Source organism: Mixophyes fleayi, chromosome 6 (assembly GCF_038048845.1).
Source record: "Mixophyes fleayi isolate aMixFle1 chromosome 6, aMixFle1.hap1, whole genome shotgun sequence".
NCBI lineage: Eukaryota > Metazoa > Chordata > Amphibia > Anura > Limnodynastidae > Mixophyes > Mixophyes fleayi.
Genome location: NC_134407.1, coordinates 162,403,440 through 162,422,618, shown reverse-complemented (window position 1 = coordinate 162,422,618; position 19,179 = coordinate 162,403,440). Strand labels below are relative to the sequence as shown.

The 19,179-nt window shown below is 40.5% G+C and overlaps 1 protein-coding gene across 3 annotated transcripts in view; it reads left to right on the top strand.

The window, feature by feature from the left end:
• The window catches only part of CALCOCO2 (calcium binding and coiled-coil domain 2), a 54,129-nt gene that overhangs the window by 10,287 nt on the left and 24,663 nt on the right, over positions 1-19,179 (top strand). For all 3 annotated transcript variants that reach the window (XM_075176980.1, XM_075176978.1, XM_075176979.1), the window contains exons 3-12: positions 1,973-2,051; positions 5,889-6,034; positions 8,978-9,019; positions 9,662-9,832; positions 10,075-10,160; positions 13,113-13,203; positions 14,560-14,624; positions 15,834-15,924; positions 16,832-16,927; positions 18,360-18,428. In XM_075176980.1, coding sequence (XP_075033081.1) covers positions 1,973-2,051; positions 5,889-6,034; positions 8,978-9,019; positions 9,662-9,832; positions 10,075-10,160; positions 13,113-13,203; positions 14,560-14,624; positions 15,834-15,924; positions 16,832-16,927; positions 18,360-18,428 — 936 coding nt within the window. The remainder of the gene's footprint in view (positions 1-1,972; positions 2,052-5,888; positions 6,035-8,977; positions 9,020-9,661; positions 9,833-10,074; positions 10,161-13,112; positions 13,204-14,559; positions 14,625-15,833; positions 15,925-16,831; positions 16,928-18,359; positions 18,429-19,179) is intronic.

The following is a 19,179-nucleotide window of genomic DNA, read 5'->3' as shown; positions in this document are numbered from 1 at the left end:
GTGCACCCAATACAGAGTATGCCACATAGTTGTGCACCCAATACACAGTATGCCACATAGTTGTGCCTCCAATACACAGTATGCCACATATTTGTGCCTCCAATACACAATATGCTACATAGTAGTGCCTCCAATACACAATATGCTATATAGTAGTGCCTCCAATACACAATATGCTACATAGTAGTGCCTCCAATACACAATATGCTACATAGTAGTGCCTCCAATACACAATATGCTACATAGTAGTGTCTCCAATACACAATATGCTACATAGTAGTGCCTCCAATACACAATATGCAACATAGTAGGGCCTCCAATACACAATATGCAACATAGTTATGTCCCCAATTCACAGTATGCCACATAGGCTGTGCCCCAATGCATAGTACAAAATCCAGCCTCAAAATGAAAAGTGGGAGAGTAGAATAAATTCAAGTATTATTGTCTGTGATTAAAAACTGGTCCTGCAAAGCTGTGCCGATTGGAATTCATACTTGTATCAACTTTCTTTCTACTTAAACAGCGTACATCATACTTACCTTTGCCGCAAAACACTTCTTCCATTCTCCTTGGGAGCTGCTTAACTAAAGCAGCCGGTGATGGCTGTCCTCAGCTGCTTTAGTGAAGCAGCTGCGGAGCTCTGTACCAGACAAAGTGGTCCGGGGTCGCACTGTACTGCTCTTCTCTGATATGGCAGAGGGCATCAGGGTGGAAGCTACCAGGTCCCCAGCTGCTTACCTGGTAGTTAGGCCCATGGGTGTTTATGTATCCCTTCAAAAAAATACATTTTGCCTGTCAGAAGGCATAACTGTTGCAGTTATCAATATCAACATGGACCTTGCCAGTGTTTAAAAAGAAAAAGGTATTAAATATTGGCGTAGTTGTTAGCACTTCTGCCTTACAGCACTGGGTCATGAGTTCAATTCCCAACCATGGCTTTATCTGTGAGGAGTTTGTATGTTCTCCCCGTGTTTTTCCTCCAGGTGCTCCGGTTTCCTCCCACACTCCAAAAACATACTGGTAGGTTAATTGGCTGCTATCAAATTGACACTAGTCTGTGTGTATATATGTGTGTGTGTGTGTTGGGGAATTTAGACTATAAGCCCCAATGGGGCAGGGACTGATGTGAATGAGTTCTCTGTACAGCGCTGCGGAATTAGTGGTGCTATATAAATAAATGGTGATGATTAAATATAAAAAATCCCCACCAGCGCTCATAGCCCATACTTGCCTACTTTCCGACTCTGTCCTCCGGGAGTAGGAGGGGGCATGGTGATGTATTTGCGCCACCATAGCTCCCCCCCACTATGAAATGCCGAAATTCACGGCATTGAATAGCGGGGGCGGGCTTAATGACACGATTAAACCCCGCCCCCGATATTCAATGCCGTAAATATCTGCATTTTTTAGGATCCGGGAGGTTTGCCTATTCTTCCGGGAGTCCGGGAGGACTCTCCGAAAATTCCGGGAGAGTAGGCAAGTATGTCATAGCCTGGTCTGCTAGTGGCAGTATTTGTGTGGTGGCATGGAGTCCCCCACAAAAGCCACTTCTAGCACTAAGCTATGATAAGTTGGCCTCATGACACTATAACAAGGAAAGCCATAATGTGAGGCCCCTCTGTCTTAATGTCACACAGCCCAAGCCTTTTCACTGCAGGACTGGATTCGCTAGGGTAATTGGGCCTGCAAAAACACAAACACAGACACACTAGGGTCAATTTAATAGCAGCCAATTTACCTACTACTATGTTTTTGGAGTGTGGGAGGAAACCGGAGCACCCGGAGGAAACCCACACAAACACAGGGAGAACATACAAACTCCACACAAATAAGGCCATGGTCGGAAATCGAACTCATGACCCCAGTGCTGAGAGACAGAAGTGCTAACCACTAACGCACATATCTTAAAATATGCAATAGGTGCTTTTTTTGGCCACATTTTACGTCTGTTTTTTCTCCCACTCTCAAGGTTGGTTGGCAAACTACGAGAGAATATTACACATGGGTGTTTGCATCGAGCAGTGAGGAGGATACAGTTCTATTCAAAGGTAAGAGTCTGTCTGTATACTTACGATTTGTACCAGTTCTTGTCCTATACTGCCTTATACAGGAGCATATACTGGAGCATCATGTAATTGTTATGTTAGGGCTGAATTCTTAATCAATTCCAGAAAGGATACTGAACAGGTCGCCACTAATATTCCTTAATGCTGTTATTGCAGGATGACACTTCTGTCACTATAGATTTTCTGTCTATTGTTTTTTTTTTTTTGAAAAATGTTTAATCTTCCTAAAATAACAAATTGTCACAAAGTTTGCTTTATGCGTGTTTTACTTTCTCAACATATAAGTCAGTAACATAGCATAAAAAATAAAAACATAAGAAGGCGCATATAGTGGTATATAAGTTATGTAACAAAATGGTCATTGTAACAATGAGTTGTGAGCTCACATGCTGTGGTTTTCTCTGAGTGCTAAAGCTGTCCCAAGTCACCTATCCATTCATCCTGTATTAACTTCTACATAAATACCTTTAGCAAGTGTTATCATACCTAATAAATGAAGACATGTGAGACTTGTTTGGCGGAGAAAAAGGCCACAAAATTTATTGAAAAGACATTAATTAAAGTGTTAGCGATTAAAAGCACGCACAAGCTACCAGCCATTCTCCCACCAAATTGTGGCATCCAAACAAAATGTACTCTGACATTTCTAGGCAGCAGAGCCCCACACTCCCTCTCTTGGTTCAGTAACTGGGACCCGCCCACAAGAGAAGTGCCCCATTACTCCCCAAAGGGCAGTGTTAGTAACAATCAACTTCTCTCATTTATGGCTGCATTTACGGCTATTCAAGATATGGGGGTAAATGTATCAAGCTGAGAGTTTTCCGGCGGGTTTGAAAAGTGGAGATGTTGCCTATAGCAACCAATCAGATTCTAGTTATCATTTTGTAGAATGTACTAAATAAATGAAAGCTAGAATCTGATTGGTTTTTCAAACCCGCCGGAAAACTCGCAGCTTGATACATTTACCCCATGGTTTGATTAGTAACTTATACAGCTGTAAAACTATGTTGGCATCACATGAATGTATGCCCCTTTTTATGCATTCTTGGATCTTATTAGCCTGTGCAGGAGCTGCTTGGCACTAGGTACCTCTAATTAGCTTAGTGTCAATTAGAATTCCTAAATCCTTTTCCATCTCAAGTTTCCACAATTATATCCAGTTTGATATGTGATTAGCATATCATCGGGCCGCCAGCATAAAATGACAGGTTGGAAAACCCTGATACAGACAGTTTGCCAGATTATTGTGTAACCTGCAAATATACTAGCATCTAATGCTGTTCCAGTTCTACTTCCCAGTATTGGCCCTGGAATGTTCTGACATTCTTCCCTAATGATTAATCTGTTCCTGTCATTGTTTTCTGGCATTCAACTTGGCCTGCCTGTTACTTTATTCCTGATTCTGACACTTTAACTTGTATTGCTAACCTCTTATTTCAATTGACTATTCTCCTGACCTCTGACCTGGGACCTTCACCCCCCCCCCCCTCACTCTTAAACAACTGCTATATGCCCTGTACACACATTTGGATGCACACTTGGCCTCTAATTGCAAATAAAATATGGTAAATGCAATGAGACCTTGTAACTGGCATAACAATAACATATTGTCCTGGGTAGATGGGGCACTTTTGACACAGCTGCCATAAAAGGACACAGCAGTCCGATGTTCAGCTACAAATAGCCTCAGCTAGTTTTATTAAAGATGAAAATCAAAATAAAATAAGAAAATAAATCCTAACCTGTCCGACTCTAACTAATACATTAGATAATCCCACTCTAGGGGGCAAATTCAATGTGACATGATGTGTCTCCAGAAAGCCCGCGGAGACACGTCGCGTCACAGTTTTTACTAAAATCTCCGCTCATTTTCCCTCGCATCCCATAAAGATGTAAGGGAATATGAGTGGAGATTTCTATACTGTATTAGCTGGCAATGTGTGCAGCGGCGGCACCTTGTGGATAATTGAAACTGCCCCTAAGTGGGGAAGGACCTAATGCCCAGCTCACCAACAAACAACAGGGGGTAAAAGTTTCCCTTTACAAGGCAGCGCCGCTTTAAATTTAAGCTGCGAAGACGCCGAACTCCCGCGAGTTGTAAAAACCGGGGTATGATACATTTACCCCCAGATGTTCAATTTAGTTCACTTACAAACAAGTAGCAGTTTTTTCTCCCTATGGAGGATTCCAGCCTCTCTCCCCAGATAATGAGAGAGAGTGACTGAGCAAACTGACAGCCTTTTAAACTACACCTTGCAGGTGCAACTGTTACTAGCCTGCTGTCTGACTGGCCTGAAATGGACCTAATGAATATAAGCCCTACCTCTCTCTCCATTCACTCCATGAAACCCTTGATCTGGCTTTTACTTAAGCCCAAAGATTTTGGAAAACTGTCTTTCCAATACTAACAATAATACCTGGCTTTTAAAATACATAAGGCAGAAACCTGGGACTTATATAAAGTTCATCAATGGCTTTGCAAAGTTTCTGTCTCAATGTCTTAACAATATCACAATATGGGGGGAAATCAGTTTCTCCCAGAATAGCGCAGCGATAAAGGTACTACCGTTATTACGGGTTTTTTTACCCTGCTTAGCTGACGTTAAAATTACCGTATTAACGGTAATTACGCGCACCATTACCGTAATATCGGTAATAGTGCGAATTCCCCCCTATCTGTCACAATAACAAAATATAAAATTAAATCAGAATTGCCAAAAATCTTATTTGCATAAGGTGTTTGTTGTTCATTTGAAAGGGTATTAGGCTTATCAACCTTCAATGTTTTATCATACCATAAGCTTAAGTGAATCCTGTATTTTGCCAGTATACTCAATGTTAGCAAAATAACACAAAGGTTCCTTTATAAAATAACGATGTATTGTCTTACAGTCTTCCTGCAAAACAAATGTAAATAAAACAGCATTACAACAACATTTTAAATTTTGTGGAAATATTGACATAGTGAACTTCAATGGGATTACTAAAATGTTATGCAAATCAAGGACATATAGCAGGTGGATCAGATTTGCAAAATAGATTTTGGATTACATTACCCTTATTCTTGTGAACTAACACAGCATCAACATGTTCAATTATGTCACAGCGGTGGCTTGAGGTGCAAGGGATCATGGGGTAAATGTATCAAGCTGAGAGTTTCTGGCAGGCTTAAAAAGTGAAGATGTTGCTTATTGCAACCAATCAGACTCTAGCTATCATTTTATAGAATGTACTACATAAATGATAACTAGAGTCTGATTGGTTGCTATAGGTAACATCTCCACTTTTCATACCCGCCAGAAACTCCTTATTAGTTATTACTGCACTTTTTCAATCTCCTTTTGGACATTTTCCATTTATCAAAAAACCCACTGTGAATTCCTTGCCTTTACAAAATGAATACTAGTAAATTGCATGTTTGTCCATAAAGGTGTTGCCCGCTTTTGTTGTGTATCAAGGTTTACAATGTAAACTTTACATATCCCTCATACCCTTAGCAGAAAGGCCGGATCCCTCTTATAGGGGCTGCACCATTGCTCATATACATGCCTTTGTACAATGTATAAACCCCATCCCCAGTCATTAGCAGAAGAGCCGTGCATTGCTTTTTTGTGCTGTATCAAAAGCCTATGTTAAACCCAAATATGATAAATGTGCTAAATAACTATAATTGATATTACAATTCACTGGCTCATAACACAGTTGTCTTAATGTAGTTACTATATCAGGGTTTCCCTTTTAAAAATGGAAAAACTAAAATTCTAGCTTGTTAAAACATCTGCCAGAACCTGGAGAACAACTGACACATTTTCCTTGCAGCGTACTATCTGCCCAAGGATGACAATGATTACCAGTTCTGCTATGTGGACCATGATGGAGAGGTGCGAGGAGCCAGCGTCCCCTTCCGGTTCTGTAGCGATACCACAGACGAAGACGAAGATTCAATCGTGATGGTGACAACAGAGGTCTGAGATTTCCGTTCATTTCCAAGTCCTGGAGCGTAAACAAAATGCAAAACTGGAGCAAATAAGTAATGAAAAAGTATTCCATATTTAGAACTCAAACCAATGTATCAGATGTTTGCTTTTCTTATTCTGATCAGAGCAAGTATATAATGGCACTGTTTTATGTTCCTTATTTGTTCCAGAATTGCACTGCACACCCATGATTACATGTCACTTCCTTTCACTTCTGTGCATGGTGGCTGAACACATGTTATCATAGACACTCTGAACCTAACAGCAAAATAAAAATGCCTCTCGTCTGCCCATTGTTATATCTAGCACAATTTTTTTTTTTTATTATCTTGGTTTAAGAACTTGTAAGTTTACCCTGACATTCCTGAGCCAGTAGGATATATTTCCAGACTTCAAGACACAGCCATGATTAATGTAAAGTCAACACGCTTACCTCACAAATAGAGATGATGCATGATGATGACGCAGTCTGCAGTTTGGCGTAGCAGCCGCTGCTTAACCAGACAGAAACCGTACAAGTAAATCTGTAGGTAAAACAGAGTGTAGGTGGAGGATGTGATGACCACGGGTGGACCAAATGGTTATTGGTGGGAGGTAGGCAGTGAGTGTGGGTTTGCTGCCAGGGCAAAGTTTGGCTAAGGGACATTTTGGGACAGTTACAGAATAAATTTTAAAAAGATCAGAGAAAAGAAAACAGATTTGTGTGTAGAATAAGTCTGTACGTTAGAGTATTTGTAAGATAAAGCTGTTAGACAGTAGGAAGAGTTGTTTAGCCTTATTTTGCAAGTAGTAATATGGACACACGTCTTGCAGATTTACACATCAACGATGGTCAGCAGGGTCAACATAAGTGTTGTGGGCATGCAGATACTTGTGCTAAAGTAGCTGTCCAATCAGCGGAGACCTCAACAAAGACCACAGCGAGACCTTCGGATGAAGGCCTCATCGTTTCCCATCTTGACTATTGCAACCTCCTGCTATCTGGCATTCCTGACACCCATATATCCATACTTCAATCCATCCTAAATGCTGCTGCAAGACTTATCTTCCTCTCTCAAAGTTCCACTTCTGCTGCACCACTTTGGAAATCCCTACACTGGCTCCCTGTGTTCTCCAGAATCAAATTTAGATTACTCACCCTTACCTACAAAGCTCTCAACAACACTACCCCTGCATACATCTCAAACCTCATATCAACATACTCTCCTTATCGCCCTCTTAGATCTACTTCTGACCTTCACCTTGTCTCGTCTCTGGTAACCACCTCTCACTCCCGCCTACAAGACTTCTCCCGTGCTGCTCCCCACTTATGGAATTTCTTACCACACTCAATCAGACTTTCCCACAGCCTTCAAATCTTTAGAAGGTCTTTGAAAACCCATCTCTTTTTAGTGGTGACCTTATCCATATCACTATTCACACTAATGCACCCTCACAACTGTCCCAATCTCTACTCTAAGCCTCACTCGCTCCTCTTGTTTCAGCTGTGCCCTCTTCCACTTAGAATGCAAGCTCTCTAATGAGCATGGCCCTCCATGCCCTTTGTTTTCATGTTTCCATTCATTTTGGCTACCATGTATGTCCCTGTTTTATTTATGTTCTGTTTTCCCTACTGTACGGCGCTGTGGAGCACTGTGCCCGCCTTACAAATCTATGATAATAATAATAATATTTATAAAAATAAGGCAAGTTGGTAGTGTGGCAGGAGAAGTGTTGGGTGGCAGCATAAGAGTCAGCAGTATAGTGACAGAGATTTTCTGAAAAAGATAATGGAGGACTAGCAAAGGAAGCTGGGTATCATGCTAGTTTGGTGCCAGAAGTAATCTGAGGCAGTGAGTTGCAGATGACAAGACAGACAGTGCTTGTGCTGGTAACATTGCATGAAGCAGACAGCAGGTGGTAGACCTGAAAATGGTTGTGCCATTGCAGGGCCATCTTCATAGGTTTTTCCAAAACAGAGGGATGCTGTAAATCCAGTGACTGCCTCATCCCTGGGACAGACTAGGGTTTGTCATGTCTGCTCCTGTCATTGCAGCTCAGCAGAAATAATGGTGCACAGAGCAATAGTTGATCTGTTTTGCATGATTCGCTGTCATTAAATTGGAGTCCATGATTTAGGTCTTCTGGATCAGTGAACACATTGAGGGAAATGGGTATTGAGGCTGTTGAGTGAGCTGACTGTGTAGAGCGATCAGTTGAACTATGTTTTTTACTGCATAGTACAAGGGATCCCAGCACACCAACATGCTGGCTCGTGGAATCCCAGAACATCATTGCACTGACACTTGGAATCCCAGAACACTGACACAGTGACAGCTGGAATCCCAGAAGACTAAACCAGTAACTATTGGACTCCAAAACACTGATACAGTAACACTTGGAATACAAGAACACCAATACTCAGGGCCCCAGCTGGAAAAAGCTAAGCACTAATGCTGTATTTAACAGGCTAAATTTCCAGATTGTGGCCTGGAGACTTTTAAATATGAGCATCACTGAGGGCAGATTGTTGATGGCAGCTACCTTTGGATGATCGTACCTATATTTTGGCTACCTGTAATTCAGTCATAATATCAGTCAGTCATGTGCAGTTTATAATAGCCTGTGTCTCCACTGTCTCATATTAAATCGGTATACAAGTATGTTCATTTGTTGACTCATGGAGTGTGAGTTGTTAATTTTAATAGACCTAGGGGTAAATGTATCAAGCTGAGAGTTTTCCGGCGGGTTTGAAAAGTGGAGATGTTGCCTATAGCAACCAAGCAGATTCTAGCTTTCATTTTGTAGAATGTACTAAATAAATGATAGCTAGAATCTGATTGGTTTTTCAAACCTGCCGGAAAACTCTCAGCTTGATACATTTACCCCCTAGTATTTAATATTCAGAACGTGTGTTTATATCCTGCAACATTTTATTTAATCTTTCCTCAGATGGAGATGCTGAAGGCAAATGAAGAGTATACCGCACTTAAGGTAGAAACATGGCTGTCTTATAGAGAAAGTCTGGGAGGTTTATCATTCATCAATACATTTGTATAGCATGACAATGTCTTTATTGCTGTCCATGGGAAGTTACAATCACTTCTAAGACATGACTTTTCAAAACTATTTTCTACATGTTCATTGGTCTGTCATACATGATGTTATTATGTGACTTTCTTTGTACATAAAGACTCATTCCATATACTTGTACATGTATAAAAACTGTAGAGGAAAAAAAGGTACTGTAACCAACAGCAACCAATCAAAATGTGATTCTATTTTTGTAAATGTAGCAAAACAATGCATAGAAATTTCTGTGTATCAGTTTTCCTAAATGCCCTCTATTATGATTTATAGCTTCAGGTGGCAGATACTTATAATAGTGTGGTGAAGGCTAGAAGATACAAATATTATTCTCTAGGAGATGAATCGGGCCTGTGTATTCCAAGTCAGGACTCTCCTAACTGCTAGTCATCATAAAACCACTAGACATCACACCAATTACAAAAGACCATCAATGAGCACTGTAAAAAATGTAGTAAATTGTGAACAGTACAAGTGTAGTGATCTCCTTAACCTGAAATGGATTTCTTATAAAAATGGTCAGACATGACGGTGTGGTGTCACTTGCAGGGGAATGTGGAGAAGCTGACTGAGGAGAATACAGCACTGCAAGACAAAGTTTTCTCACTGCAATATGACAACCAGTCTCAGGCTGACAAGATCCAGACTCTTGAGGCTGAGCTGCTGACAGCTGCACACATGATCGACACACTGCAGAAGGAAAAGGTGGACACACCAATGGTACACCTAACATAATGCATATATGCTACAATTTGTAAAATGATGCATGATTATCACACAAGGTATCAAATGCAGAATATCAAAAGGGATTCATGAAAACTGCTGTATTTACACTAATATATATATATATATATATATATATATATATATATATATATATATATATATATATAATAACACTCCCAGTTATAAGGTGCACATTATTCTGCAAATCACATTCATTATTAATTTGTATACTTCAGGAGCTGACAAGCCATATAAAGGATCTTGAGGAGGAAAAAGAGAAGAGGAACAAATACATTCAGTCTTTGGAGTTGGACCTGCAGAAGTAAGTGTATATTGGCTGTCACTGAAAATTTAAATTCCCCCCGGATCCCATTTGTGACACCTGCCTGATCTAGGTGACATGTGGTTTATACAGATCATTTCTGCCAATGTAACAATGCCAGAAGGGCCGATGGCTAGTTGGGCCGATCCAGCCAGCAGGATGCCTGCCCGAGCAGTGCGCAGCTCACTGCACACTACTCGGCGGACAGAGTTTCAGTGATGTGCGGCTATGTGATTTTAATAACATGGAACGGCACCTGTCACGTGGTGCGCGTCCTATGTGATTACTCGCATCGGCCGCACATGACTGAAACTCTGTCCACCGAGCAGCGCGCAGGGAGGTAACAAGGTAAGTGTGGCCGGCCATGTTCATAGTGGGTGAGTGAGTGTGTGTGTGTTCATACAATGTGCGTGTGGGTCCATGTTCATACAGTGTGCGTGTGGGTCCATGTTCATACTGTGTGCGTTTGGGGCCATGTTCACACAGTGTGCGTGTGGGGCCATGTTCATACAGTGTGCGTGCGGGGCCATGTTCATACAGCATACTTGCCAACTCTCCCGGAATGTCTGGGAGACTACCGAAATTCGGGTCCGTCTCATGGACTCCCGGGAGAGCAGGCAAGTCTCCCGCATCCCTCAACTGCCTTCCCAAAATGACGTGATTCGCGGTGAAACGCATCATTTTGGCAGGGCCACAATGTCATCTTTGGCCGCGCCCCTCCCCTCACGCCCTCCAGTCACGCCCCTCTCCTGGACAGAACCTGCTGACAGTAGGCAAGTATGACATACAGTGTGCGTACAGTATTTTCATATAGTGTGCGTGTGTGTGTGTGCGCACGCAGTATTTTAATATAATATGTGAGGGAAGGGAGGATCTTAATATAGTGTGGGAGGTAGGTTATTTAATGGTGGAGTGTAGGTGGGGGCTAAATATTTAAGGTGAGGTGAAGGAACCTTTAATTTAATGCTGGGGTGGTTTAGGGCTATCAATTGAATATGGGGCTGATTTTGGGGAGAAGGGCTATTTATTAAATGTGAATATGAATTATTTATTGCCGGGGATGCTTGTGGAAAATGGCTATTTTTATTAAACTTTAATGCTGTCTAATTTATTGCTGGGACTGTTTGGAGGGAGGGAAATATGTTTTGAGTAAATGGGTTGGTTGTTAATTTAATGTTGGGGCTGGTTGGATGGAAATAGGTCTACTTATTAAATGTGAATATCATTATTGTGGGGACTGGAGGGAGGCCTAATTATAAAACGTGAGCGCTATTGTTTTAACACCGGGGCTGGTTGGAGTTTTCTAAATCTCATGTACCCATTTTTTTTTCAAAATAGGGCATCCAATACTCCAGGATCAAGACAAGAAGGAACTGAGCTAAAGAAACCAGCTGCTACAAGTGGTGAAAGTAACCAAGACAGGTAGAAGAGAGCAGGACAGTCTGCCAACTGTCCTTAATCTGGTGGGGCAGTCTTGAATTTGGGTGACTGTCTCACGTAGTCAGGATTTGGACCGACTGCAAGGACAGTTGGGAGGTATATCACGCTTCACAACGTACTGCTTGTGAAGGCAGAGCTGTTTGCTTCTAACAGTAGTGCACACAGTATTGACTTTGTATTTGTCTAAAATGATAACCATGTTACATAATAGGGGCCCTGCTGTCTTAAATACCCTGGGCCCCCTGAGCCTTAATCCACCTTTGGTTAGGGGAAGGGAACTGATAGCTGCTCCCAGTTCTCAGAAAGGACACAGGTGGCAGAGCAAGCCGCAAAGCTCTAGGTCTCACAAGATTTGGTAATCTCGTGAGACAAAGAATTTCCCTGCTCACTCTACAGGATGTTCTTACCCTGATGGATGTCAGCAGCACCAGAAGCATAGATAAGCACAGTGGGCTGGGGGTGTCATAATGTGCCTGGGGGGATGGCATGATGTGGCTGGGAGGGCGTGATAAATGTAATGTTTTATTATAATGTATGTATCAATGCCCCATGTTGGCCACACCCACAACACAATCTGGTCACGCCCTTTTTTGGTGCCGCCGCTGCGCGTCGACACACAGTTTCTTTCCTGCTGGAACTGGGGTGGGCCTGTGTACTTTAAATCCCAGGGCTGATATTTAGTCCCAGTCCAGCCCTGGTAGTACATATATTAAGGACATCGTTGTCTACTCTCCTTGAATGTCCATGAGACTCCGTATTTCTGGGAGTCCTCCCTCAGTCCCAGTAGAGCAGGCCAGCCTCCCGGTTATTGTACACGTCTTTAGTTAAGTATCGGGGTTAGAACATGATTTGCGCGTCTGCTGTAATAGGCTTAGAAATGTGATGTCAAATTAGGGGCGGGGCCATGATGAGGTGAAACACCAAGCCTCGCTCCCACACGCTCACTTTCCCCCGATCTCCCACATCACAAGTTGGCAATTATGACTAAAGATTTGTACAAAGACAGCCTTTAAACTATACTACTATAAAGTAGTGTGTGTGTCTGAGCTGATGACACATTACATAAAGTGAATATGCATATACATATTGGGCCTGAGTCCATTATGTGAGGAGAGCAAAGCATAAAAAACTAGTAACTCTGCACGTGGGCAAAACCATGTTGCATTGAAGGGGGAGAAAACTTTAAAATGTGGGGACAGATTTATAGTTGGGATAGGACATGTCCTACATGCTGCATGAAAAAAACAGCCAGTATTTAAGTTATGTGCAACATAATAAACTAATTTGCTCCTCTTGCACTGTAACATGGTTTGTCTAGGAGAAAATGTACCTCTTTTGTTTTGCTTTGTCATTGCTTAATGACTCAGGCCCATTGTGAGCATGTGTATACTGCAGGTAAGTGTGCAGTTCCTTGTGTTAGTGAATATGTAATTATTGACAATATTCTTGGTAAGAGTTTGTGCTATGAGAAGTGCTTGTTTTCTCAGTCCACAACCCTATTAATCTCTACAGGGAGAGAAGCAGACAGGATAAACTACTCACAAAAATTATGGATATGGAGATATCAAAAACTACAAATAAGGAAGAAAAAGAAAGTTTCCAGGTAGGAGCCACACAATAAATAACTGAAAAAACAGACTCCCCATTTATGGAACAGTGGAAATTCTGGGTGGTATGTATTTATTGTGCATTTATAAGATCACGGTGTAGATTACTTAGTAATTCTTTCAATTGACCTCAGTCAACAGCCTTGTCTCTGAAAACCCAGCAGGCCAATTATGAAGCACACTCAGGGCCTCATCTAGAGTTGGACACAAGTCCAACGCGTAAGCGCAAAAAGCTCTTTTGGCTACTGTGCACTCAGACTGAGACGGATCTCCACCTTGCACCTATCTATACTTAGAGAGGCGGAACGGGAGAGGTAGTGGGCGAGCCTAGCACTGTAAAGGCGTCTTCACACTCTTTACATGCTACGCTGAGTTGGAAGCAGTTGCAGATAAGTCTCTAGAAAACGTATCTGTTGCAGGTGCTTACTCCTGGTGCAAATTTGTGCTGATTATGATGGCGACATTCAGCACAGACCTTACTGTATTAAAAAATAAGAAATAAAATAAGTAAATTAAAAAAACAAAGTGTGCCACTCCCACCAGCCAAACAGATTAACCACCCCTAGTGCTGTTTGGGGAAGGAGAAACATTCATTTATTGATTTATCTGCCTTACAGGGCTGATACACTTGTTGCAGCTCATAATATTACTAACTGTGAGGTGATCATTTTAACATAGTCTGTACGAGTGTGTATGATATACATACTAATTTCCTATCCGTTTTCATCAAATGCACATACAACCAAAAACAAAACTCATACCAAAACATAATTCATTAAGAAAAGTAAGGCAAACAAAGGAGTAAATATTCTCCTGGACAAACCATGATACAATGCTAGGGGTGCAAATTAGTTTATTATTTTGCACATAAGGAAAATACTGGCTATTTTTTCATGTAGCACATAAATACTTGATAGCTTTATTTGTACAGTGAAATTTAAAGTTGATCTAGGTCCTTGATTCTAGGACATGCTCTACACCAATTATAAATCTGTTATAATACTTTAAATGTACCACCCCCTCCAATGTAACATGGTTTTGCCAAGATGCAAAGTTACTTATTTTTTTGTTTTTCTTTCCTTAATTAATCAGGCCCAATGATGGTTTTAGGGACAAAACAAAGGCCCTTAGAGATGTGCCAAGTTTGCCTTACCTTTTAGGAGTCACAAAGGGCTAGTGCATGTTGATGACGGTGACAGATACTTTTCCACACTGTGCGTATCTATACTCCAGATTAAAGTTCTATGTATTTTAAGATAGGTGTGACTTGAAATATAACCAACACAGCAGCAATATTCACATTTATTATTGGTTCCTACATTGTAGCAAGTTACATTTCTCTCATTTGTCAGGAGCTGCAAAACCAAGTAAAGCACTTTGAAGAAGAGAAAGAGAAGCTGGAGACAGAGATAACAAAGTGTGTATACATAGATTATGGTAGTATGTATATTGTATGTGTATTGTGTTCCAGTGTATTCTATGTTTAAATTGCTTAATTTTATATGTGAAAATACAGTGTGGGTTGAGGTGTGAGTGATATGATCATTTTGTGAATGTGGAATTGAATTATGTTGTGCATAATAAATCCATAATCTGGGAGGTAGTATTATTTCTAATTACAATAATTAGTGTCTATGAGTGTCCCACCCATGTTACACCATCTGGTTGGCTCAACCAATCAATTAGCTTCTACCTTCAACTTCCTTTACTGCAAGCATTTGATTGTGCTTGCTTCTTTCTCTCAAATACAAAGTCTATTTAAAAAAATAAAAAAATAAATTAATTGGCAGGATGTTTTGTATTTTGGGAGCTCTAGTACACAGTTTATTAATCCAGTCCACGTGGCTTCATAAAAATGCTGACAATACAAACATCACAGACATTGACAATTATACCATTAAATGCCATACACAAAGACGATAAAGGTATTCTTTATGCTGCATGTCATCCAGAAGTAAAATAGGCTACTAATTAGCTTCATGCTCTGCAAAATTATCCCAGTAGCATGATCTGTATTTTGCAGGAGGGTCACGCCGAGAAATGGTGGCAGCCACGGGAATCCCATGATACCTCTAGTAATGATTTCCAACCCACAGTTTGTGTGACCTTAACATGCTTAATGTGTCACAAGGTTTGAAGTTCAACTTCAGATTGTACAATGGGAAATATCTGAACAATATTTCATTGATATGTAGCTTATATTTTAACCATATACTTTATGTTTTTCTCTGTGTTCTGATATTTCAACATGAATATGGTTTATGATATTTTAACCTAGTGGATAACATAAAAGTTAACCATGTGGAAGGAGTGTCAAAACATTGGAAAAGTTGGAAACCATTGTTCTAGAAGTTGAACATATAAAGCTAATACTTGTCTGCAATATTTCCTTTTTTAATATGGAACCTTTTTGTAAAAAACACAAAAAAACGAAAAAATTATATTGTTTACTCTAAAATGGTTTAGTTACATTGCAGTGTGTATACTTTTTTTTACATATAAGTGTGCATATATGTGTGTGTGTGTGAGATGCAGTAAATTGTTTTAACGGCTGGCCCATCTGCCCCTGTCTTTGTGTGGGCAGCTGGCTGAAAACACATCTACATAATTCTTTCATTTCTCCCAGGTACAAAGATAATGAGCAGAAATTACTCTCAGAAAAGACGGAAGTGGAAATATTACTGGAGAAGTCTGTGGCTGAAAAGAATCTTTTTCAGGTGAGCTTCTGAAATAAAGAAAGTGAACTTTGATATCAATCTAGGGGGTATTTCTATCAATCAGCGCCTTTTGTAGATCGCCGATATTCGACGACTTTGCAGGTGAAATTTAAAACGGCAATATCTTGAAAGGCAAAACATGTCTTTCAAGACATTGGCGTTTTAAATTTGCCGTGTAAAGTTGCCGAATATCCGTGTTTTGCAAAAAAACGCTGGAGTTTATTAGATTATAATCTCATCGTCCCCTAAATTGCCTCCTGCTTGATATTGATGGTGTTTCCATCTTCACCTATGATGAATTGGTGTTTAAATATCATAACTCTCCACATTAATCTCAAAGTTCAAATTTCACATATCAAATATCTGTATATATGTGTGTTTTTTCAATATATATATAAAAAAAAAAAAAAATATATATATATATATATATATAGATATACACATACGCATTAGACAGATCATTATCATCATCAATTTATATAGCGCCACTAATTCCGCAGCGCTGTACAGAGAACTCATTCACATCAGTCCCTGCCCCATTGGGGCTTACAGTCTAAATTCCCTAATATAGACACACACTCACAGACAGACAGGGAGACAGACAGACAGAGAGGGAGACACTAGGGTCAATATTGATAGCTACCAATTAATCTACCAGTATGTTTTTGGAGAGTGGGAGGAAACCGGAGCACCTGGAGGAAACCCACGCAAACACAGGGAGAACATGCAAATTCCCCACAGATAAGGCCATGGTCGGTAATCGAACTCATGACCCCAGTACTGTGAGGCAGAAGTGCTAACCACTAGGCCACTGCGCTGCAGGTATATACAGGGGGCCACATTTTGATTACTTTGGATCCTCTGGTAGAAATGACAGTGATCACTATCTATATTTTTTTTCTGATAGAGTGATATTGAAGCCAAGCAGCAGGCAGTGGAGATCGTGAATGGCACTTTCCAGATATGCAAAGGACAAGTTAATAAACTGAGAGCAGAACTTGAGGTAAGTGTCATCCACATCAATGCCTGATTGTATGTAGAAATTAGACATTACAGAGGTCATATGTCAGCACTGCTGTGTCATTTATTTACCTCATGGATAGGAGGAATCAAAATGATATAAAATCATTGCTGATGCACACAGTCACAACATCCGCCAGTACCTTTATGGATATCAGATGGCTGTAATGGTCAGCATATGTACAGCAATGATACATACAGGGTCAGCATTTCTGTATTTCAGGAATTGTATTTTCTTCTGGCCTATATATTTTGCTATTTGTATGACATTTCAACAAGTATTGCTATTTATTTTTAATTCAAACCCAAGACATTTCTTTTTCATACAATTTGTTGTCCATAAATACCAAACTTCCCTTCCTTTATAATAAATTTAGCGGACAGTATAATAATATACTTACACTGGTCTCCTAAAGGCCAATTACAGATAAAGGAGAATCATTTTTTTCCTGTGCACAGCAGACATCCTGCCTGTAAGTCTGTTCTATAGCTAATTACAGAGAACAATGGCCTACACTAGTTAATGCACTGTAAATACATCTAGCATGCTCTGTCAAAATATGACGACTTTTTACATATATATCTGTGGAAGTTATTTGTTTCTCTTTAATACAGCGTGGGGCAACTTGTACTTAGCTTTAGTGGCCCTTAAAACAATGTCAGCCAGAAATAAGCACTCCAATGAATTGTTTCCAGTGGAATAAACTGTTTAGTTTAAACCAGGACATAGGTTACACCCAGGAATTATACTAGAAATGGACAGAGGTCTCTGAAAACCAGGCAATGTTGGTATGAGGTTTCCTTACCTGTCAACACAATCATCATCATCATCATTTATTTATTTATATAGCGCCAATTATATCCAGTGTTAATTCAATTTACCTACAACTGACATCAGTTACTATTAGAGCCAGTTTACACCCAGTGTTTTAGTGCTGACAATAGGATTTACAGTACAGCATCTTTTGTTAGTAAATAAGAGCATCACCGTCTTTTTCCAGAGCGATGAGTACGTCTTTTCTAAGCTCTGATCACACTGACAGGTAGGATTAAATACAGCTAGATGGTGCAGTAACTTGGCACAACCATGTTACACATGCAGGGGCGAAGTTTAAAATATGCAGACAGATATAGAGTTGAAAATGGGGCGCGTCCTAGCTTACCTCTAAGTCGCAGTAAATAGATATTGCACCAGTATTTGTGTGCTGCATGCTGAGATGGCAGTATTTTCCCTGCATATAAAAAAATGCATCTGCCCCTCTTGCATTGTTTGTCTGGGTGCAAATGTACACCCCTTAACTGTAAATTATGCCCTAAATGTGAGTATTGTGTTGTCTATCTTGTGACTGTATTAAACATCAGACTGATACCTTGGTCAACTCGACCAGTATTAATTTTGCACTTTCACGTACAAGGTGCAGGCGTGGACACTGGAAAATGAGACGAAGATGAAGAAGAAGTTACAACATTCACTGGATGAAGAGGTAAGTACATACTTGCCGACTTTTCAAATAAGCTGTCCGGGAGGGGGTCCGCCGAGGGGGCGTGGCCGCGCGGATATATTCGTTAGGCCCCGCCCCTGTCAATCTTTGCCATTTTCGACCAATCGCAAACGGGGCTCCAAATCTGGATTTTCATTTCCACTGCACATACATAAGCCAGCTAGCCGCCTCATACATGTGCATATCTACAGGGACTGGCCGGGCCAAGTTAACCCTTACCACGGCAATATTTTATTGATAAATTTCTGTGATAAGTGACTGTTTTGTTGCCATGATAAGCAGCAATAGAAAATCATTGTTATCGTCACAGAGTGATAAATAGGCCCCGGTATGCTTTAGCGGTTGGCTACATTTCACCAAAGTATCGGTTGGTCCAAAAACGTGACTCTCATCTGGACATATCACCAACGGTTAAATAGGTTTAGATAGTGAACATTACATCATACAGAGCAACAAAAGTCAAACCATACACTTCTCCAGAGACACAGAATAGGAACTGAGAATTACATCCAGCAAACAGAAAAAGAATTGGGGTACTGCAAGACCAGACACTGATAACTGATTGCAGGGCAAGAGAAGTGACACTGTGTAGTTGCTTGTTCATAAACAGTAGGAGCAGATACTGAGATTAACATTCAAAATAAATAAAAAAAAAATGACGTACAGCACAAAACAAATGTTTTTAGGACACTGACATTTAAATACTCTGTTATCTTCTTTTTTAAGTTGTTTG